This window comes from Erpetoichthys calabaricus, chromosome 8, assembly GCF_900747795.2.
Source record: "Erpetoichthys calabaricus chromosome 8, fErpCal1.3, whole genome shotgun sequence".
Lineage (NCBI taxonomy): Eukaryota > Metazoa > Chordata > Cladistia > Polypteriformes > Polypteridae > Erpetoichthys > Erpetoichthys calabaricus.
The window spans coordinates 92261028-92278928 of NC_041401.2; the positions used below are offsets into that span (position 1 = coordinate 92261028).

General features: G+C 35.9%; 1 protein-coding gene across 1 annotated transcript in view; it reads right to left on the bottom strand.

Annotated features, from left to right (window-relative positions):
- Positions 1-17901, bottom strand: part of nf1a (neurofibromin 1a) — a 456100-nt gene that overhangs the window by 233148 nt on the left and 205051 nt on the right. The window contains 5 exon segments of the mRNA XM_051931227.1: positions 4839-4955; positions 5231-5314; positions 5598-5720; positions 6300-6439; positions 6870-7313. Coding sequence (XP_051787187.1) covers positions 4839-4955; positions 5231-5314; positions 5598-5720; positions 6300-6439; positions 6870-7313 — 908 coding nt within the window.

Genomic DNA, 17901 nt, shown 5'->3' on the forward strand with positions numbered 1-17901 from the left:
GAAGTTAGACAGCTTTGAAGAAACATGAATGGTTAGACAAATGGACATTAAGGGCATATAGTTTTCTGACAGATTGCATAGAATGATATATAGAAACATTAAAAAATGCAACCTAGATATTTAAACCATAATATCATAAGTTTCCCTTTTTCCCCTTTCCATTTTGCATGTACTATCAACTTTTTTCTTCATTTTTTGTGTGAACAGTCATACTACTGCTGGAAGGCTTGTCTGGTAGCTGCATTTGAACTATTTTGAACCATTTGGAAACCCTTGACAAACACAGCTAGAGGTATTATATCTAAACCAAAGAAACCCAAAGTATGAGTGTTACCTGCTCTGAATAGCTTAGTATGCAATATATATGCTGAAAACCCATCATCTGAAAATGTACCTACAACAAATACCTGCGCATACTAGGTAAATGAAATGTTGCGTAGAAGACCCAAACATTACCATTATGCTCTAAAAAGTCAAACATACTTAAAAATAAAAAAATAACACATTTCCCATGCTCACAGCGAACAACTTAACTAACATTCACACGACCACATGAATTATGCAAATAGAAATTTTCAAAATAATAGCTGTATCCACACAAAATTCACAAATAAGTTTGTCAGACTAAACATCTTAATAAAGAGAGCAAACAAAAAATGTCAGTATGAATACATCATTGTGGTGTAATCTACAAACCTGCAATCTGAGCACATGAATCTTATGAAAACAATGAAAGCCTGATTTTAGATTACACTTGAGTAGATAAACTATTAATCCCCAGAAGAATTTACATGCATACAGTAGCAGAAACAAAAAAAAAAACAACAAATATACAGAATCACAAAACAAATAAAATAATCAATAAATAAATAAGAAATGTATATTGTGCAAAAGTAGCAGAATGAACTTAAAGAGTATAAGCACAATGTCTGGGATGTCAGGAGGAAGCACTAAATTGCCCGATAATAGCAGGCAGAAAAGATCCAAAGAGGCGCTTTTAGTATGTTCCAAGAGAGCATGTCCTCAGAGGGATGCAGGGGATTTTTGCCACCATTTTCTTTCCTACAATAGCTTTCATTTTACATTACATAAAATGTATAATTGTTTTTGAAGTGAAGTCAACTCAAGAACTCTAACTGCCAAGTGGTAATCAAAATCACATTTAGCAAGTAAAATGAATACCTCAAAATGGCAATGACAGCTGGTTATCATTATGGATCTTAAATTAAGTAAGATCATTAAAAATAAATGAGATCACAGTCAAGCTACTATAAAAAGGTTAATTTCAAAATAATGGAAATGGAGCAACTGCTTTGCCTTTTACAATTACCTGCAGAAATTCCTATCAGTGTCACTTAGTACATTTTCATTTAAAAGTTAATTATGCCTTTTTTGTGTCAGCCTCTTGTAATGTGTCCTCCTTTTAAACATAATATAGATGTTCGATTAATTCACCTTTCTTGTGTTACTGAATATTACCAACATGTACATGTGCTTGTCAGAAAGCCTATTTAAATAAACAAAATTACTTTCAATAGGTCATAAATCCAGGGGTTCAACACTCATTCAGAACATGGTATGAGTTTCTTTAAGTCGAAATGCTAGGATAATTATCTCTTCCAGCTATGCTTAACTTATACAACATTTATCATATGGAATATTTATATCAAGTGGGTCTATAGAGGTTTCTATATTAAATACATGTTTGTATTCCTCCAGCATATGCATTTCAAATTTAACTTTGTAGTACCTCAATTCTATTACATGTAAAACAAAAACTTAGTTAAAATATACCTGCCATATTTTCATAATTATCCACAAGAACCAACGGTAAAAACAATACTACCTTGCAAAAATTAACATATCAAGTAACACACTTAACATATTCTTCTTTTTAGTGGACATGATTCCCCTTAGTCAGAATGTCTTATAAAGAAGCCAAGTCACTGATATGATATACTCTTCATCAATTTATGCAAACCAACTAAAAATCATTCAGTTATCTCAGCTTAGGTTACCTAAAATGTACCAAGGTCACCATTCTAATTGTGAGTGATATTACATTTTTGGAGTGGCCAAAACTCAGCCCACACTAGGAAAAAATTTCTACCCTTCTGTCAGACACTACTGTAAACCACACTAATTCCAAATCCTCCAACAGAAATATTTAGAGTATTACCAGACAAGTTAGTACTAATAAAATTCTGGTGTGACATCCTATACCACACTGCTTGTTCATTGCCTTAGCTTCTTTAACTGGAAAAATTCAAATCCACCCACCGTAACATAGTGGGGGGAAAAGGTTTGCTATTCTATTTAAAATCAGAAAATAATATATTACATTTTCCACCTGAGGAACTGTCCAAAACTTCTTTAGGATTTAGAAAGACTTTATGTTGTCTTTAACTAAACATGACAGGCCTCTGTTAACTTTTAAATGTTTCATTACCTTTGAGAGCTTAGAACATATTGGATTATCTAATTTCAGCTCTCCAGGTAAATTGGGAATGGCACTAGAATTTGATTTGATATAAAACATGGTATTCTAGAGTGTATGCTAAATAGCTCAATGTATTTTACAATAAATAAGTAAATAAAGGTCAACAAGGTGCTCCAGACTGGGAAAAAATGTTATAACAGGGATTATTTCATTATAATTGAATTAGAATATAATACAGTCTTGATGGTAAAGTGTACTTTCTTTTTGCTAGCATCAATGGCAACTAGAAGTTCCAACTTTTTCTGTAAAGTGTACTGATACAGGTACAATAGCACAGATACGGTGTCAATAGCACAGTCAGTATTATTAATTTTCACCGGGGGTTGGGCTTTCAGGTCTGGGAGTCCCACCTGGTGTTCAGTGTGCACCGCTTGATTTACATAAATGGCACCCCTCAGTTTTCCTAACACCCACCCTTTAACTTTCAAAAACAGCACACCTCGGGTGACATCACCTAATGGATTGACCAGCTCTCTCTGGTGGCCATTTGTTCTTTTGTGAGTCACCCTTTTTTTTTTTTTTACCTGGAAAAATTTTACATAAAAAGTGTAATACATATATGTGGCTGTATAGCATAAAGTACCATATAATGGTACCATTTGCCGATCTTAAAAAATTATTTACAATATTCTTGTCTGTTATTACAAGCATTAACACAGCTGTTGTTGCATGCATTTTTTAAAAGTTAATGCTGTTCTACATTTATGTATTTGTGCTACAACTGTGTAAAACAAATAAATAAACCTAATTTAAATGATCTCTTTTAACAGTTTTGATGTACACACACTAAAAGTACATTTTCATCATAAAACTATAACTAGAGGAGAATGGTTATCATACTGAAACAAGACTCCAAAAAATGAACACAGTTACACAGTGGTAGTTTGCAAATTAAGACTACAGTTAAATAACAAATATCTGAGAAAATCAGGCAGGAATTTTTGATGAAATTCTGCAAGGATGTTACCTGAATGTGGGCAAAACAACTGTGCTTTTGTAACCATTTTGACATCACAGCACTAGAATAAAATCCAGGACTTTGGTATGGTTTGTGTACAGTTTGCACATTCTCACGACGTCAATGTTAATTTTCATTCAGGTACTTTAAAATTCCTCCAACATTGCAAGGATGTGCAGGTTATGCTAACTGGCACATATAACATAGCTCCATGAGAATACATTTGAGTGGCTACATGAGTGTGCCATTAGATGGATAAGCACTTTATTTACAGATTATTACTTGCTACCTGGGCAAGCTCTAGCTCTCCATGACAATACTGAAATAAGAAGGAATGAAAAATAAATGAATGTGATCTCTGTTTTAATAAAAACAAATGAAACACAGTTGCCCAAAAAAGCAGTGAAAGGGATTATTTTCGTATCAATACATTCTTTTTCACCAGGGTAAATTGACTTGTAAACTGATTTTAATACTCTTACCAGCTATGGAGACCAGCTGTCTCATTTGTTAAATTGACTTGTAAACTGATTTTAATATTCTTACCAACTATGGAGACCAGCTTGTCTCATCTGTTAAATATCATAGTTAAAGGGATGACTAGGTGTGATTATTGTCTGCACATTTTGTCCTACTGGTTTGAAGGAAATAGAACTGTTATGCAGAGTTCTCTAAGGCAAGAATGATCCCTTCAATCCTTAATATACTGATGCACCATCTTGATCATTGTTATTGAATATGCTACCACTAAAAGCCACCACCTATAATTCTTGGGTTACTTAATAATTACATATTTTCTGTGAATATGTGAGGGATGTGTGTTTAATGATCAAGCAGTTATCATTTGCAGCAGTTATCTGGCCGTTAATCAGAATAAAGGGTATAGTTAGTGTCACACATGCGCATCGAAGATCTCCTTGCTGGCTCACTTGAGGTAGGTGGTAAACCACCGGGGCGAGAGGCGGCACTGTCACTAACCGTGTCTTCTCCTTTTCTCCCCGCAGCTTAGAGAAGCCGCCCAGTGAACGAAATTACCTCCACTTCTTCCAGTCTCCTTCTATAAGAAGCCAGACTGCCTCCACTGACAAGTGTTTTGTGACTGATACCTGACAGCTTCAGACCTCCACAGGAGACCTGTTGTTTGTTGAGAAAGACTTACCAGAGCCCTGTTTTCTTTTGTATTATTGCCCTGCAGGGTTACGCCATTTGTTGCCAGAAGGCACTTACTTTAAGTTTATTCATATAAGCAACTTTCTAAATTTAACTCTGTTTTAAAATATGTCACATTGTTCCTGATTCCAATATTGTCTCCAATTAACACACAATAAAGTTAAACTAATTTTACATTAATTGCAATTTAAATTAAACTGATGGGTTTACTTCAGAAAGAGCTGTGACTTTGCCTCCATGAGCTCCACACCATCACCCTCTTCTGGCTGGAGAGGTAAGCCTGCAAGCAGGGACACCACAGCTTCCATACTGGCTTGGTCCAAATCTCTAATCAAATAAAACGTCAGAGAGGTAAAATAATGGTCATTGTCGGCAATTTCATGCATGTAATTACAGAAAAAAAAATGGATTTGTTTCCGATTTAAGGTTTTTTAAATTAAACTTGATTAACAAATGAAGCTGAATAAACACACTGAACGCAACTATTAAATGCACCTTTGTAGATTCAGCATATGCTTTTTTAAGTTATAATGCCAATATTGTCTTTGCTTGCATTTTTAATTACTGTATAGTTATCTTAAATCATATGACTAAATACATACCTTGTTAGACATTTGACATCTTCATCAGTAGCTTGATTAGATGTTCCCATTACCCAGTCCGTCAGATATTCTACCATCTTATTTCTATAAAGAGAGAATACGGATTCTAAAGTTCAAGAACCAGCACAAACTATTATAAACATCAATGTAAAATGACCTTCAGACATTTATTGTTAAAAACTGAAAGTAGTGTCCCTCAGAATTATCAATTTCCTTAAGTAGTCACTAAAATGATTATTATCTGGATTAAGTAATCAGAAAGAGTTACAAAAAAAAATCAAATAATAAAACTCATTTTAATACTCGAGTAATTTTATTAAGACTTAAAACAAAGGCTACACTTACGTTATATTGAGATGACACTTACCTAAATTTCATTTCCTGGCAAAATGAAAGATCATCCCGTCGTTCCATCATAACTTCTACCAGCTGACAAAGTTTTGTTTTGATCTGAATTGCATGCACCATATTTCCCAATATACGGACATACCTGTTGAAAGAAACAAGTTATGCCATTCACAAAAAAGTTCAATAATGGACACCCACGTATAAGGTTACAAAATTCTACAATAAGAATATGAATTTTATTTTATTAATTTATTTTTTATTTACTTGTTGCAGAACAAAAGTGGGTCTAAGGTTCTTCTTCTTAAGTCTCAAGTAAACTTAAGAACATAAACTATTTTCTCAGTCAGAGAAGAACATTCAGAGCACCAAGTCATTTTGGTCAGCAAATAGGTAAACAATCTAAAACTCTCTTCTAGAGGTGTCATCTCAGGGCTTTAAGTATATGATTCTTCACTTTCTTCCAGATTCCCACAATATTTCATACAAAGAAATGCCTCCAACCTAAATGCAGTTGTCCTTAATTTACACAGTTCCCAATTGTATGATTACCTACTTTAGACTGTCAGAGTAAAACATGTTATACAGTATATCCTTGGGGTGCGGTTGGTGGCTCTCCTCTGCAATGTTAAAGCATGTTGATCATAATGGCAACTAGCACTACAAATATGGTGTTTTGATCATGCAGAAAAACTAAAGATGTGACCCAGTAAGTTGCTTATACCTGACAAGGTTGAGCATCATGGTTTCAATGCTGGCTTGCCCAAGGTGCTCAGAGCTTCCATCAGTGTGGTTATCCAAGAGGTTTTTCATGATTGCAATTGTTTGCTCCACAAATTGAGTGTTAGTGTCGTTTATAGGAACCTACATATAATAGAACAATCAGAACTTAATGTGACTTGAACCCCCTCTACTGGAAAGAATAAAAAAATGTAAAGGTTTGATTCATAAAACAGTCTCCATTTAAAACATATTGTGTCACAGCAATCATATTTACTACAAAATAATTACAACAAAGTACTAAACGAGTATCTGTCATAGGTTTAACTAGCTTTTATATTTGTAAAGATGTATAAAATTGTACGTTTATACTTAATATAGATTCATACATCAATTACCTTAAACAGCTTCCCATTTTTGATTTATAGTGATAAAATATGAGATATTAACAAGAAACAAAGTAGTAAAACTAAATTAACAACTCAAACTGATGGAAAATTTCAAGAGCACATAAAAACTCAGCCGAGTATTCTCATGAAACTTGAAATAAATTAAGGTAAAAAGATGTACCTACCGGCCCCTGAGTGTCAAAAAACCGGCTGATGCAGTTCTTGAGTTTGTTGAAGAGCATTGGGTAAAGCGCTGGGCTCAATTCTAAACCCACCAGGTCTTTGATGTTTGTCCGGATCTGAACACCAACTTTCTCATGATTGCATACCATAAGAGAAAGCAGACGATCTAAAAACTTGCTAAGAGGAGTTTCAGCATTTCCTTCCGTGGATATCATGGAAATCATAGAACCCTTTCGCTCATTGACAGGTCCCATGGGGGGGCTGTAAGTGGCTAGTCCGGGGTTACTGCGGTGCTGTAGACACACCCCACCAAGAGCACAGAGGAATCCCGTCATGTTGATCCATTCCTGCAAGGAGTCCGTATCAGACAAGTCTACAGAGCCACCCCCACTACTTACATGAGACATTCGCCGCTTAACAATTGTCTTATGGAGACTTTCAGTTACCTAAATGTGGACATAATTTGTTTTTACTCAAATTTTAAAAGCAGGAAAATCATGACAATGATCATGTAACATTTAAGGTACATACAAAAACAAACCTAACACAAGACCAATATTTGATGCATTATACCTTACATAAAGGTACATTTTAAAAATGAATATATTACAAATAGCAAGAATGCCCTTTACTTAGTAATGGAAAGCTACGGTGACTAATAGCTGCCTCTTGTAAATAGTAATTAAATAAATGCACCATTGTAGGAAATTAGGGTGACATTAAAAGCCTTCTGTGATAAATGTGCAGAACAAAAATGTGCAGGTAGACAATGGTCACTGCACTGTACAATTTATAGTAATAGGAACAAAACCTGCAAAACAAAATATGTAACATAATACATAAATGTAAAGTCAACAGAAAAGCAAGTAAATTCAAAAATAACCATGTTATACAAATTATAGCACCACATTATGTACAATCCTTTGCAGCTTTACAATGTGGCATCCATCCATATGTCAGTATTAGCTGTTGCAGGTGACAATTAAGCTGAACATACTTTGATTTTGGCACTGTTGAAAGAGTTGAGATGGGAGACACACAAAAAAAAAAACACAGACCATGCAGGATGAGCAATTTGAGCCATCAGATATTTATATTTAATGATTTACCTCATGAAAGAATAGGTCACTGAACTCTATGACACCAATGCAATCTACCTTTCTGTTAAAGGTCACGGGGAATATTACAAAAGCAAAAAATATGCACAGAAACACTATGACGAATGTCATTTCACCTAACCTTGTCCCCTGTACACATGCACTCAGGATGACTGCAGGCCATTTTCCTCTGCACTCCTGCTGACTATTGGTCAACTCATCTTGAACCTTTCTTCCACATGTGAATCTGAAGGGCTTCTGAACCCTGCCTCCTAGACCTCTTTGACGGTTTCAGTCACTGTTAGCTATTTCCATCCTCCCAGCTGCATAACTGCTCCACAATCCTCACACCAGTAATTTGGCCCTCATGTAGGCTACTCCACCGACTCAAATCTGCTATCAGAAATTTCAGACAGGCAGGTTATCACAGAATGCCCAGAACTTGGCCAGTGCTGCTTAGAATGCTGTGAAACAAACGAGATGCATCTAGAGAGTTTGATGTCAGTCAGGTAACTAAGTTCACTCTGTCTGTAAATGGTTAAGTCCACCATGGTAAATAATGCAGGAACCTGGCCCCAGTCTACTATTGGTTGCTTCTGTCAGCTGGCTGCTACAGTATCCACAAGCTCAGAGGCAACATCATCATATGGCACATCATTTAGTCCTGCATGCTTTTGTTATGCACCAACCCAAGTCAGCACCCAATCCTTTTTAAAATAAATCAGTGGGTATAAACATTCTTAACTGTTTTATATGGCAAAGACGGCATATGTTATGTAAAGCAATGGTCCCATATGGTAAAGAGGTAATTTTATCATCCTACTCAACCCCAGAAAAATAAGATTTACTAAGCTCTACTTTACTATGACTTGGCAAGACAGAGGTTACTAAATTGCAAAGTATATGACTGGTTTTGGATTTGGTCTGTATTATTTAAGTTGCTGCATCATTTTTATATAGCTATTTAGGTCAAAGAAAAAATTCTGAAAACCTTACTGATTAACATTGTGTTAAATGAAGGTATTCTTTAAGGGTTTGCTGTTTATATATTCAATAAAAAGAATGAAAAGCTTACAGACACTTTCATAACCAAGACTGGCCCTTACTGATCTGTTAAGAATTTATTAGACTCCCTGAGGCTTTCATTATTAAAACAACTGTAAATTGTACAGAACACAAATAAAAAAATATGTGACCTTAGTAATGCCATTTGCTATATTGTCTAATAACCACTTGACTGACAAAAGCTCATCCAGAAGTGGACTCAAAATATAAAAACTAACCAAGTCCAGTTTAGCAAAATTTCAAAAAACTGGCTCATTAGCTGTGGGCTTGAGCTTGTTTTTTCCCATTTAGTATGGTGGAAGACTTTAAAATATGTACCAAACCCTGAAAAAAATAACCTTATACAGTAAGCACTCTAATATTTGCACTTTGTCCTACAGTATATATACTAAAACTTAATTATAAAGAAATAGTGAAAAAACAAAACTCACTGAACGTAAGAGAAATAGCAGCATCATGACACAAAGAGTTAAAGACAAAATCAAAAACAAATTTTCCCTCTTTTACTAATAAAAACTGAAACTCATCAAACGTACATGTATAATACATTAAAACATCAAAATAGGTTAAAATTAGATTATTGCAAACTTAATTAAATAGTTAACATATATGTAAAAAATATCTATTCACTCAACCCTCCATTTTATTTTTTGAATTTGGTTATTCCATTAGAACATTGGTTTCCAGGTTAAGTCCTAGGAACTCTTGTGGCAGCAGGTTTTTGTTCCAACTAGTTCTATGATTGGTAATTAATTTTACCTCTAACTGATCTAAAAGTTTAATTAATATTCTGCATTTAAAAAAGTGCAGCATTATCTGATCTACATTCATTAGAAATTTACGTTTGCTGTAAATCATGGTGATGAAAATCTTAACCAGAAAAGAAAAAAAAAACAGTATATTATCCACGGGTCTTCTTCCTTAGTTTTTCTCATTTTTATGAGATTACTATTTTTGACTAGACTTCTCCACACACTGCAATCTTCACACTTGTTCCCATTTAATCGTTTCTCCCTTATACAATCCAACCAATGCTGCTTTGGTCTCCCCCTTCTTCTCCTTAATATCCAATTTCATGTCCCTCTAGCCTAAATAGTTGTCATCTTTTCCCATTATATGGCTATACCACTGGAGTCTTTTCTCCTGGATTTTCTTTGAGAATTCCACAACTATTTCTTATCTTCTTATTTCTGATCTGATCTATTTTTGATACTACACACATCCACCTCAACATCCCTATCTGTAGCTTTCTCTTGGGTTTTGTTCAAGGGCCATGTTTCAGTTCCACAAATCATACTTACTATTGTCATATAGAGTTTTCCCTTTATCGTAACAGTTATCCTTTTACCATATAACACAACAGAAAGCTGTTTCCAGTTCTTCCAACCTGCCTGAATCCTATGGTGTTCCTAACTATCTAATCCACCATCTGCTGTCACAAAGGCACCAATGTATATAAATTCATTTACCCTTTTTAATCTCTCTGACAGCAACTGAATGCCTCCATATAACACAACAGAAAGCTGTTTCCAGTTCTTCAAACCTGCCTGAATCCTATGGTGTTCCTCACTATCTAATTCACCATCTGCTGTCACAAAGGCACCAATGTATTTAAATGCATGTACCCTTTTTCATCTCTCTGACAGCAACTGAATGCCTCTTTCTCAAAGTTCTCATTTTAACCATGTATAATCTCTCTTCTTTCTACTAATCTTAAATCACCTATCCTCCATATCTTCTCTCCAGAGATCAAGCTTTTGCTGCAGATACTCTCTATTGAAGGCAATCAGAACTATATTATTAGCAAACAGCATGGCCCAAGATGCTTGCTCTATGATCTCACTGCTTAGGACATCCATTATACGATCTAAGGGCTTAAGGATGATCCCTGGAGGAGCACAACCTTGACAGGCAAGCTTTCTGTAGTTCCTGCAGTACTCTTGACTTTGGTCTTGACATCACAAAACATATCTTTTACTAGCTCTCCATACTTTTCAGGGGCACCTTTCTCCCTCATACACTTCCACACCAACTGCCAATGTACCCTATCATAGGACTTCTCCAGATCATTAAATTCTATATGCAGTTCTTTGTCCTTCTCCCCATACTTTTCCATCCTTTGCCTCAAAGCAAATATATCACGTGTTCACCTTCCAAACATAAAACCAAACTGTTGTTTCCTCTCTCAACATTTTTTATAGTATTCTTTCCAAAATTTTCATTTTATGGGACATTAGTTTATGCTGTGTTAAGTTTCCACTCTCCTGTATCCTCATTCTCTTTGTAAATGGGGCTAGAAACACCCCGTCCTCAGGGATGATGTAAATCTGTTTCCATCCCATTGGAGTTTCCTGCTCTTCATATACACTGTTCATCGCTCTTGTCTTGGCCCTTGCCACTGCTCTCTTTGCCATTTATTAACCACTATAAAAGAATGTGTCTCTTCCTCTCCACCTCCAATATTATATACTTTTTCATGCATCTTGACTTTATTTTGCATTTCCTTATTACACAACCACACATTCTTATCTCCAGCAGTAGCCTTTTCCTGAAGTTTTACCAAGCACTTTCACTCCTGCTATTAAAACAGCCATACAGTTTTATTCCCATCCTTCACTGCCTTGTATCATGCATAAATTCTTGCAATTTAGCAAATCCAGGTTTGAAATTTCCAGTGTTAAGTATTTAATCATTTAGCATTATCTGGCCTGGTGTCTACCAGTGATATTTTCATAACGAAAACAAGAACTAGAACTAAAAATATTGTTTTTCGTTTTTACAAGAACAAGAACTGAAATTAAGGCAAACAGAGAAACTAAAACTAAATAAAAATAAAAATTAGTGTTACAGTGTGAACAAACTAAAACGAGAACGAAAATTGAGTTAAACGAAAAAAATAGCAATAGCATTTTCGTTCAATCCGGTTCAGTCGTGCAGAGAGGTTGTTTGTAGGTCGCCCTGAGCGTTCAGCTACGTTGCGCTGTTTACTATGTGGTGATCTTGTACCTTACTCTTACTATAGTCATGTGGCGCAACTTCCATAAGAGACCGTTGTTTGTTTGTTGCACGCATTTGGTTCGTCGGCTTGAAGCAGTAAGCACGTGTGGGTGACGATGGTGAGTTTTGCACAAGTGTTTGTGGGTAGAAAGCGAAAAAGTAACGTGTGGAAATACTTTAATTACAGTGCAGATGATAATAAAAGCAAATGTAGCGTGCGAGAAAAAGAAAAGAGTCTCAGAGTTTCAGTGAAGGGCCAGCTGGATCAGTGCTTAGTGGAAGTCTGGCACTTCTCTGGTACCATGACTGCACTTCATACAGGGACGTACGGTCACACCTGTCATCATGGAAATGATAACATAAAATAAATTTGTCCACTGGGCTGTATGATTCTAATAATTATGATCATTTTTATAGTCAAAATTGCTGAATTTGCGCATTTCCTGATCAAATACAGAGGAGAAACAAAAGGTAAGGCAACGACCAGACGAGCCTCGTCTCGGACAGCGCTATCCCTCAACGCTGGGTTGATGCATGCAATTGCCACGTGCCTGTTACTGTCTTTCTGTATGTTGGCAATATAATGTTTGCACGTACGTTTATTATACACCTGAGTTTCCATAGTCTGGCTGATATCTTTAATGAATGTCTGTAGGGTGGGTGGGTGGGTTTAATGAATGTCTGTAGGGTGGGTGGGTGGGTTTAATGAATGTCTGTATGGGTGGGTGGGTGGGTAGATAGATAGATAGATAGATAGATAGATAGATAGATAGATAGATAGATAGATAGATAGATAGATAGATAGATAGATAGATAGATAGATAGATAGATAGATATCCAATATTTAAAAACTAAATTTTGGCCTTAAAATATTCTTTTTTTTTCTTGTTATCCACCCATTGCATGGCTGCACTTGGGTCCTAATCTGGATCCTGAGTTGGTTTGTCGTGTGGCGAGTGCGGCAATGTGCTGTTATCAGTGTGTGCTCCTAACCTCCTCCTCCTCCTCCTCCTCCTTTTGTTGAACAGTCTGTATTAAAATTGATTAAAGCATCAGAATTAAAAGCTTTTAAAAACAACTAAATATTTCAATTAAGGTCAAAATTGAAATCCATTTTTTTTGTACACCACCGTTTATTGGCCTTAACTAGGTTACAACTAGATTAACCCTTAACTAGGTTACAATTAAGGACTTTGTAGTCTACACAAGTTCACTGCACTCTGTTCACCTGCTAAGCTTCGCAAACACTTTTAGTAGACATAGGAGGAAGCGTCCATAAAATACAATTCCTAAATCAAATGCTTGGGCAATCACATTATTCTTTCTCTGGTTTGAAATTATCTGTGCCAGTATTTCAAAAAATGCTAAATTTATGATTATGAGCAGAATGTACAGTGCACAACCTTGGAAGCAGCACTAGAGGAGTAACACATAAAGTGTGCTGCATTGTCCAATTACTTTTTAAAGTAATGACTAACAGAACAGAATACTGAGACAAGAAGCATGATACTGGTATGTCACTTCTTTGCATGGCTTAATAGAACAGTAAACCAGAAAAGGGCATGCTGCATGCAATTCAGTAATCGAAATATATTAATAAAGTGACAGTTTAGTTTAATTTCAACTATTTGCTAAAGATATGCTGAAACTGTGTAATTGGTTGATGCTGTGGCCAGTGTCCATACCATTAATTAGGGATGGCAGTAAAAGAATGTTTAAACATTTAACGAATTTTAAGGTTCAAAACCATTTAGGAAAGGGGGTAAAAAAAAAATTTAAAAAAAAACTCTACCTAAGCCCCACTCCCTTCTACCTGTACCGTAAATCACAGTATGTATTATGAAAAAAACAAAGTTTCAATAAAGCCTCCTTGTCAATTTGTTAGTTGATTCAATTAATAAATCAAAATTACACAACTGAATCAAATCAAATGTAACAATAAAGTGACCTCTGACAGACCCTGGTAAAACAGGTTTTGAAACTCTTCTTCACTGGTCCTCCCCATTTTGCATGTTCTAATGGAAAAAATTCAGAACTTATTAATCCAGTGAAACACCTTTTATAACAAAGGCAAGGAAGTAGCAGTGAGGTTATACACAAGAGGCCAGCAAACAAAGTAGAAAGAAATCATACTTTAGTGAGACTGTGATACTGACATGTGCAGTATGGGTGTTCAGACTAAGATAAAAAGTGTCAGGACTTTGTTGGATTTATGAAACACAATATGGTGAATACAATGAGCAATGCTTATCATCATTTAAAACAGTTGTCTTTGTCAGTGAGAACATTCTGCTTTAACCATTTTTAAGTATTGATGGTGTTACTTGAAGTTGGGCTGGTTATTCTGCTTAAAGGCATGTTGGTATGCAGGTGGTGCACAGAGTGGTATACACTGTTCAACATTTATGTTTTTAAAATGTTGTGTTTAGAACTAAAGGACTTGTGCTCTGATAGTTTTTTTCTCTTAGCTCCTACTAAGAAGGTCATATGGGTTTTTTGTGATCTATGTTTTATTGATTCAAGAAATTTGACATATACTGTACCTAAAGAAGGTCAATTAAAAAAGTCAAAAATTGCATACCCCAAACTGCACTTGTTTTATTACCTCCACTTCAGCGGATGTAGAATCCCTTAGCACAGGAGTGAACAATATGTAAAATAGCGTATTACTTCTTGGCATTTGCTGTATCAGAGGTTCCACAGCTAAGCACACTAAAGTGAAGTAAAAACTGTCTTGCATAAAAGCTCTTGTCTAGCTGAATAAAGTTCACCCAGTCCACTTCTAAAATGCTTTTTACTGTATTTTATTCCACTTTCACGTTTAAAGGAAATGCCTAAAAGCAAATAGAATCAGGCAGAGTCAACCTATTTTATCAGCCACTTCTTTTCTGTCCCAACATAGAACAAGAAAGTGAGAAAGAGAGAGCATATAGCGAGTTGCTAAGACCAGAAAAAAGAAAGTGCAATACCAAAAAGAAGAACATTAGCTTAAAACATGGAATATATTGCAGAGACTTGGTGTAATGCTAGCATATATTTGACAGTATCAGTGCGGAACATGTGATCTTCTAGTACTTGAAAGAAATCGTCAAGAATAAGACAAACATTACATCTGCCTATTTTGATATACTTGACGTTAATAAGTTAAGATTTCTGTGTAAATGTTTACATGCGTCAGGGTTTTGTTTTAAAACATTTACCCAGTTGCTTGGAATTTAACATCCCTTTAGCAAATCATTAGTGGGCCAGGTCAGTCAAAGGTGTAAAAAGAGGGCGATGTTATTTACTTCATCATACATGAAGTAGTAAAATGTATTTGTAAAACAAAAGAAAATTATCACAAGATTTAAGCTTTATGTTTAACTCTTTTTTGAACAGTTTAATGATGCACTGAGACAAAGGAGACCTCCAGAGGTGTACTTGCACATGTAAACAAGGATTATTAAGAAAACTGGTTCCTGACTTAGCCAGGTTAATTAATTTATCCCAGTGTTTTGTGTGCATATAAACACACTCTGGGACACAGGACAAATTATCAAACTCCACATAGGTAATGACCAGGCATTTGAACCAAAATACTGATAGCAATGAAGCAGTGATAAATATTGCATCACAAAGCTGGCAAAAAATTGTAAATAAATTACCTGTGTATATATATATATTTTTTGTGCTGAAGAAGAATTTGACATATTTCTATTTCTTGACTATTTCTAATCAGACAATATTGTGCAAGCATAAGTTAAAAATCCTTGATTCTTATGATCCAGTGGTTCAGTAAAATTGCTCCTGAGGTATCAGCTCTGAATGGTTCAGCTGGTTCACTTACAACCAACTGACAGATAAAGAATTTATAAAGTTAACTTACAGCTTTTTCTTTAAGCCATCGGGGGGAAAACATATTAGGAACAATATTTCCATTCTCATTAGTGCAATTTTGGATTGCTTTGAGTCTAGCACATTTTGGAGATTCTACTTGAAAAGTGCTTCATTTTAAATGAGCACACAATCCAAAATAGCCTGAGAAAAAAGGCTTCAGCAAGAAATTGTGTCTCCACATCTGCCTTCCAATCAACTCTATCAAGAGAAGCTTTCAAGATGCAGAAATAATCTGTATTTACTATATATATTACTACAGTATTAATTGTAGTAAAAGATTATTTTAAATGTCACATTACAGTGTGCAGTAGCAGAAAAACCTAACAAAGAAAACTTCAAATACAGTAACTTAGAAACTGACTTTTACATGAAGACAATACACACATTTTCATATATATTTCAGAATTGAGCTTCAAGAACCCTGAAGATATATGTTATAAAGATTTAACTATACCCAACCTTGGCACCAATGACCATACACTGTGATAGGTAAATTTAAGTTATATTTATCTAACTCTATGCTTTCATATTCTTGAAGTTAATTTCCTTCAAAAAAGGATGCAAGTTGAGAGGAGGCACAGACAAAGAGGAGATTGATATAATGAACAAAGCATCTCAATCAAAGAAGAAAACTGAGAGACAGAAACAACATGAGAGAAAAATCTCAGGAGAAGTGGACATTACAAAATAATTATTTGAAAAAAAATAAAGCTGATTATTAACGTCATATTTAAAAAAAAATATCCTATCTTGGAAACCCATGTAAAATGATAACTATAATCCATGCTACTTTTAGCTTCATGGTGTTCAATACAGTGTGGTAGTGTGGTATAGGCGGGCACGGTGGCGCAACGGTAGCGCTGCTGCCTCGCAGTTAGGAGACCCGGGTTCACTTCCCGGGTCCTCCCTGCGTGGAGTTTGCATGTTCTCCCCGTGTCTGCGTGGGTTTCCTCCGGGCGCTCCGGTTTCCTCCCACAGTCCAAAGACATGCAGGTTAGGTGGATTGGTGATTCTAAATTGGCCCTAGTGTGTGCTTGGTGTGTGGGTGTGTTTGTGTGTGTCCTGCGGTGGGTTGGCACCCTGCCCGGGATTGGTTCCTGCCTTGTGCCCTGTGTTGGCTGGGATTGGCTCCAGCAGACCCCCGTGACCCTGTGTTTGGATTCAGCGGGTTGGATACTGGATGGATGGATAGTGTGGTGTAGTCGTTAAGACTTTGGACTTCAAATCCTGAGGTTGTGGGTTCACATCCCACTAATGACACTGTATGACCATGAGGAAGTCACTTGACCTGCCTGTGCTCCAACTGGAAAACCAAAAGAAATATACCCAATTGTATCATAAATGTTGTAAGTCACCTTGGATAAAGACATTAGCCAAACAAGTAAATGTAAAAGTACTGACATTCTCTAATAAGACATCCTGGTTTTTTTCCTCTTTTTAATATACTTCAACTATTTTCATCAAAAGACAGGCTAATGAGTCCAATTGACAAAATATCGTATTGAATACAATTTAATATATGGATGTTCCGACAATTAGGAATATCTAGTACTCAAAGTAAAGTTGACCATAAATGGAAATATATAAATCACACATGTGTCAGTGCAGTGATAGTTTAGTGGCCAGCATAGACGGGAAAGACCTAGACAAACTAGACCCTGGCAATGGAGACTGGCTGAGGTTGAAACATTTCCCCTCTGGCAAGGAAGGAGACTCAGCTGGTGCGAGAGGTGGAAAATTACCAACTAGATATTGTTAGCATGGTTTCTGGATCGCAATGTCCTGATCAGGGGTGGTCTCTCTCCTACTCTAGAGTTTCCGTGTGTGAAAGACCTCGGGAATGTGTACATATACTCACAATCCCCTAGCTGAGGACTGTGCAACTGGATTTTTCCCCAGTGGACAAGAGGGTTGCATCAATGTGGATGCAAGTGACAGAGAGGAACACTGTAACTGTTGTTCGTGCATATGCACCAAACAGCTGTTCAGAGTATTCAGC